The sequence below is a fragment of the Corapipo altera genome, unplaced genomic scaffold (assembly GCF_003945725.1).
Source record: "Corapipo altera isolate COAL_440 unplaced genomic scaffold, ASM394572v1 98, whole genome shotgun sequence".
Taxonomy (NCBI): Eukaryota; Metazoa; Chordata; class Aves; order Passeriformes; family Pipridae; genus Corapipo; species Corapipo altera.
The window spans coordinates 6,838,150-6,844,149 of NW_020884914.1; the positions used below are offsets into that span (position 1 = coordinate 6,838,150).

Here is a 6,000-nt window from a genome sequence, read left to right on the forward strand (position 1 = left end):
AGAGGGACCCCCTGGTCAGTACCGGTGGCCTTTTACACCACTGCACCAGAGCATAGGGAGCCTGCGCACAGGCACGAGGGACTGCGGTGCTCCCGGCCCAAAAAGCCACCCCAGCTGCCTGTTCCATGCCACCAAGGTCAGGACTTGGGCTCAGGTACCAGGTCTGCAGACCGACATTTCAGGCAGTCGTGGCCTTGCCTACCTGTCAGGGGCTGCTGCTGCCCCACGTCCCAGACGGTGACTCCCTTCCCTGCGCCGCTGGCCAGGACTCCGTCCGCCGTGGGGTGGAACTGCAGCACGTCCACTGGGGCCCCCCCAGGCCCCAGGGTCAGCCCCGCGCCACTGGGCATGTCCTGGCTGCTCTCGGGCAGGCGCCACACCTTCACCTGCAGCCCAAGGGAGAGGTGGGTCAGTCCCCAGGCAGGTGAGCAGGACCCAGCTGGGTGCCTGGGCTTGCTGCTTTTCCAGGCTTTGGTCCCTGAGGACACCAGGTGACCCCTGGTTGCAGCTTAGATCTCAGACAGGAGAAGGCTGATCGTTGTCTGACACCATCTGCTCTGTCCTCCACAACCTGGAGATGTCCCACTCTGCTCCCCAACCTGGCATGCTCCACCCCACCCTCCTCTTACTCCCATCATTCCGACCCCATCTCCTCCAGGGCTCCACAGTGAATCCCAGGGACATGCTGGAGGACACGGGGTGTCCCCTTGGGACCCCTATCACTGAGCACTCACCATCTCATCAGCAGAGCCTGTGGCCAGCAGGAGCTGATCGAAGGGTGAGAAGTCAAAGTCTGTGACCACATCTGGAAGGAGAAGGGCAGAAGTTTGTCCCCACCTTCCCCCTGCAGACAGCGTGGCAGCCCTTTCCCTCTTCCCCAGCCTGATTCCTTCCCTACACACACACATGTGGGCAACCAGGGGCAGATCCAGACCCACTGAGGCGTTTTGGAGCAGCTCAGCTTTGCTGTGAGCGCCTGAGCCCCTCCACACTGCCCATCAGGTCTTGCACCCCTTTGGCAGGGGATGGGGGCCCTGAAGGCAACTGTCTAACCCATCACCACCCATGTGTGGCTACGATGTCCAGATGAACATCCCCCTGAGGCACAGGGAGCAGCACAGACAGCACAAGGCTGGCTGTGCTGACCAGATGCTGGAGACCATGGCCTGCTGGAGCCATGCTGGTAACAAGGCTCCCTTTGTAACACCCTGGCTCAGGATGCCAGCAGCAGGGACGCTCCTCGCAGCTCTGGCAGCAGGGCCCAGCGGGAGGAACGCTGGCACCATCAGCAGCAGCCCCTCGGATGCATTTGGCACGCTCGGAAAAGTAGGTCACTGTGTACTTTCCTGCTTCCAGGAGACAGGCCCCAGAGGCACGAAGAGCAGGCAGCTCGCTCTGCTGCATCCGCCTGGGAGGAGAGAAAATCCCTTCCCTGCTACAGAGGCACTGCTCTGGCACAGCACGGCTTCAAAGGGCTCGTGCTAATCCCATTAAGAAGCCATGGATGTTGGGCTGGCTCCCATGCACCCCTCTGGCACTCCCTGGGAAGCAGCAGAGCTCAGTGACCGGTTTGCCAACACAAGGAAGCTCCCGGTGCCAGAGGCCGAGGTGGCACAGGCAGGGCACGCTGCGCAGTCCTGCAGCCATGCCAGGGCACGCACACAGGAAGGCGGCGCTGGGACTGGGTCCCATCTTGCTGCTCTGGTGTAATTTTGGGAAGTGGGTGGTCAGCACGCCCCAGGCTGGCACTGCTGCTCCGACAACCAGGAGCGGGGCAACCTGAGATCCCCACAAACCCTCCCCGTGCCCGGGTAGGAGGCAGAGCTCTGTTCCTCTGCCAACAGTGATGCTGCCAGTGCCTCTCCCCTGCAGCACTTGCTCTGTCCACATCAGAGCTGCTGGTCCAGCCTGTTCCTCCCGCCACTGCAGCCAGGTACAGCCGTGGTGATGCCATCCCCAGCCTGGCACTGGGTGTACTGGGAATTTCCAGGGCGTGCAATGAGTAATGTGGAAAGAGTGCGTAGTAGAGCATGAGGAAGAGCTACATGTCCAGGCTTTGTTGCAGCTTGAGAGATGAGGGAACACGGATCGATTTGGCTCCAGCCTGGCAGAGTCTCTTGTGGTCAGCATAGCTGCAGGTGCCTTGTGCCTTATGAGCCTCGTGAGGGTCACCCTGCCCATGGGTGATGGTTCTCCGGGAATCCAGCAGCTCCCCATGCCCCTTGCCTGGCCCGCAGCCCACCACAGCCTCCAGGGCTGGGACTCAGCACCAGAGCCCCTTGGTACAGCCCACATGAGGCCAAACATCTCCTGTGGAGGTGGGACCTGACACCCACCTGAGTGGCAGCAGAGCTGGGACACGGTCCTCTTGCCCCCATCCTCGCACTCCAGCGGCACGATGCCCAACACACCTACAGAAGAGGGCACAGGAGCAGGTCACCAGCCTGACCATTGCCTATGGGATGCTCCCAGGAATCCCCCAGCCTGGAATACATTGGGGGGCATCCAGTTTTGAAATGCAAGCCAAGAGGTGTGGGACTTGCAGCACTTTCGAGGATCTCAGGGAAAGCCTCCTCCCCTCACCCTCGTGTCTCTGGTGTCCGTGGGGCTGACCCCCCACCCAGTCCCACAGGGACAACTGGGACAAGTCCATCCCACCCTCGAGCTGTGCAGGGGACCCCTCGTGCCTCACCTGCTGCCTCAGCATTGAATGCGATCCAGCGGCAGCTGGACTTCACATGGTTCCCACAGGATGTGATGGAGCCTGCTCGGATACCCCCGATCCATGCCTAGGATGGAGAGGGAAAACCCATATCAGGAGCTGCCTCTGTTATGGTGGGGCCTGATGCCATGGCCAGAGCACAGCTGGAGGGGAGACATTGGCACTGCATGGCTAGAGACCCTCAGCCCCGGCGGAGCTCCCACGCCGATGGAGACCTGGAGGCTGCCAATACCAATGGGATTGTGCCAGAGGACATTTGTAGGGCCCTGTTCTCTGGGATGGCCAGGGCAATGTGGCTGCTCCTGCTCCCAGCATGAGGTGCAGTCCCTCGCTGGGTTGGAGGATGGCAGGCAGGAGCATCCTGGCTCCCAGCACTGCCTCTCCCCAGAACTGTCCCAGCCCTGGGCTCTGCCACTGAGGGAAAGGCTCAGAGGACTTTGTGATAAAAACTTAGGTCAGGGAGTCTGGGATGGGACAAAAGTCCTTGGGCTGTGAAGCACCACAGGGTCAGGCTGTGGCTGACTGAGGCAGCAAGCTTCTCACAGGGACACGCAGCCAAGGAACTTCATGACAGCTCCAAATCCAAAATCCCACTGTGCAGTAGTGGGAAACATCCCACTACTACTCCACAGCTGAGCACTGTACCCGTGGGGCACTGAGACACCCTGCATCAGCCAGACCTGCTCAGATATCCGACCTCAAGTGGCCACCAGGACCAGGAGCTTCCTGGCACACCCAGAGCCAAGTCCAACCCTTGAGCAATGGTAATGGCAGGTGTTTCACGGGTGCCACCATGACTGTGTGCCCATGGCAGCCACTGGCATCACAGAGAGCTGCAGCAGGTGTCTGGAGCAGTGGACACCCCACAAAACCAGGCAAACACCCTCGAAGGGGAGGGAGCTGTGTACATGAGCCCCGGGTTTCCTCTCCTTGCACAGCTTCCTTTTGAGGCCTGACAGGGAGCAGCAGTTCCTGCAGCACTTCCTCCAGCCCTCACAGCTTGGTACAGACCTCTTAACCCCTTACCTGCCAAAGGGAGGTTCCTCTGCCTGAACCTGGTGGGTGGGCAGGGGGCTGCAGTAGGGATGGGGAACAGGTCTGGAGCATGAGCAAGACCCAGGAGGAAGGGTCCTACAAACTGCATCCCATAACTCTGCACTGGTCCCTTGAGGGGGGACACCAGCCACCTCTGGTCCCCAGCTTCCAGGGGTCCCACACAGGACCCCTGTGCTGAGGTTTCGCAGAGGGACCACTGAGCTGGTCCATCCTGGCCCCACAACTTCCCTGTGCACAGGCAGGAGCCCTCAAGGAAGTGATCCTTCCCTCAGTGTGCCAGCACAGCCGGGAAAGCATATGGAACCATCCTGGCTACATCCCTAGAACAAACTGTGAGCTCTCAGGGGGCATTTGCCAGCAGAGCCCCGCAGACGCTGCCTGAAGAGACTCAGATGTGATCCCTCATGTTTACACTGCGCTTCCTGATCCGGCCAGGTCAGGTGTCTGCCTGAGCCTCCACAAACAACCCGCTCAGCCAGGGACCCAACAGTGTTTCCCGCCGTGACACCTGAGATGGGTTTTGAGACGAGACATCCACCTCCCACCTCCTGCCCCGCAGAGCTGGGTGGTGTGGCCTTGATTCCCAGGGATATGTTTCATGCTGTGTGGCCTTTTGGAAAGGCCACCTTGCACAGTGGATGCCTCCTTGCACACAGGGGCAAGAGCCCACTGTCCCTCAGAACAACCCCACTGTGGGAATCGACCCCAGGGCAGTGGTGATGGGGACGTCCCTGCCTGGAAGATGCTGTGTCCACACAGCCAAGTGTCCCAGCACCCACTCCCCCCAGGCACACAAGCTCTGCCCTGCCAGGGGCTCATCTGAACCCTGAGGGTCGCAAACATTTGTCCAGCTGAGATTTTGATGACCTGGCACCTGTTCTGCAGACACACCAAGGCTGGCACGTCATGGGGAGGGGGGGATGCTCAAGGCTGGGACAGTGGCAGGGGCCACTACGTCTCCTCCTACAGCTGAAGCTCAGAAGGATGTTTTGGGTGCTTACCAGGTCTGCAGAGTTGTGTGAGCACAGGTACAAGGATGGCTTGGGAAGTTACAGGGAAGGAGTGCACTGACATCCAAGGGTTGGGAGGAGCACCAGCCTCACAAATGGTCACAGTGCTGAGGAGATGCTGGGAGTTCCCAGCTCAGGAAGCCCCCAGAAGGGCTGTGTCCTGATAACAGTCCCCAACAAAGTTCATCTGGCATAACCCACCCCTGACCCCACATCTCTGCCAGACCTGCAGGGACAGGGATCCAAGGAAACGCCCTGGCCAAGCTCCACAGCCTTGTGGAGAGCACAGCAGGATTACCTACTGCCAACACCACGCGAAGAGGTGGATCATGACACTTGGCACGATTGGGGCTGAGACTGGAGCTGGGCACCACATGTTGCCCAGCGAGACCCCCCGGACCTGCCTGGCCTCAGCAGTGCCGAGCTGTGCAGCTCACGGGCAGGGTGAGGGAGCTCAGCACCATCCCGTGGGGCCCAGCGCTTCCTCTTTGCCTGCGGAAGTGGGGCAGCAGGAGCGGGGTGGCAGGAGCGGGGTGGCAGGAGCGGGGCCCAGCATTTCACGCTCGGGATGCATGGCTCCCGGCTGGGTAAGCCCGCGCTGCCCGAGAGGGCCGACCGAGCACAGGTGAAGCACCGAGCCGAGCTGGGGTGGCGGGCAGCAGGAACCGGGGATGAACTGCCTGTGGCCACCCGTGTCCAGCGGCAGGAGGGTGCAGTACCGCGGGACAGGTACCCCACGCCAGCAGCTCCCGGCCGGGGGGACTGCACCGCCCCGGGACAGAGCTGGGGCTCCCCACCACACCCACCTGCGGAGCGCCCCGGGGCCGGCAGCCTCCGGCGCCAAGGTGTGCCAAGGAAGGGCCGCCCGGGCGACGCACTCTGAGCGCGGCCGGGGGACCCGGGCACGGCCCTGCCGCACCGGCGGTGCCGCAGCCAAGGGAGCTTGAGCCGCGCCCTGCCGGTACCGCGGGGCCGGTCCTGCCCTGTCCCTGTCCGTGCCCGTGCCCGCCGGCAGCCCCGGCCCCGCCGCCCCCGCCCGCACGGTACCGGCCGGTCCTACGGCGCTCACCTCCCTGCGGGGCAGCCGGGCCTCGGTGTGCCGGAACTTGGACGCCTTGAAGCGGTTCATGGCGCTCCGGTCGCGCCGCACCGAGCCGTGCCCAGCCCAGCCCGGCTAAGCTAAGCCCAGCCCAGCCCAGCCCAGCCCAGCCC

General features: G+C 62.4%; 2 protein-coding genes across 2 annotated transcripts in view; one reads left to right on the forward strand and one right to left on the reverse strand.

The window, feature by feature from the left end:
• CORO7 (coronin 7) overlaps positions 1 to 5,972 on the reverse strand; it is a 35,336-nt gene extending 29,364 nt beyond the window's left edge. The window contains exons 1-5 of the mRNA XM_027654937.1: positions 5,858 to 5,972; positions 2,693 to 2,789; positions 2,337 to 2,411; positions 735 to 805; positions 203 to 386 (exon numbers count right to left, since the gene is read on the reverse strand). Coding sequence (XP_027510738.1) covers positions 203 to 386; positions 735 to 805; positions 2,337 to 2,411; positions 2,693 to 2,789; positions 5,858 to 5,917 — 487 coding nt within the window. The 5' untranslated portion in view covers positions 5,918 to 5,972. The remainder of the gene's footprint in view (positions 1 to 202; positions 387 to 734; positions 806 to 2,336; positions 2,412 to 2,692; positions 2,790 to 5,857) is intronic.
• The window catches only part of DNAJA3 (DnaJ heat shock protein family (Hsp40) member A3), a 14,977-nt gene continuing 14,892 nt past the window's right edge, over positions 5,916 to 6,000 (forward strand). The window contains exon 1 of the mRNA XM_027654889.1: positions 5,916 to 5,951. Coding sequence (XP_027510690.1) covers positions 5,916 to 5,951 — 36 coding nt within the window. The remainder of the gene's footprint in view (positions 5,952 to 6,000) is intronic.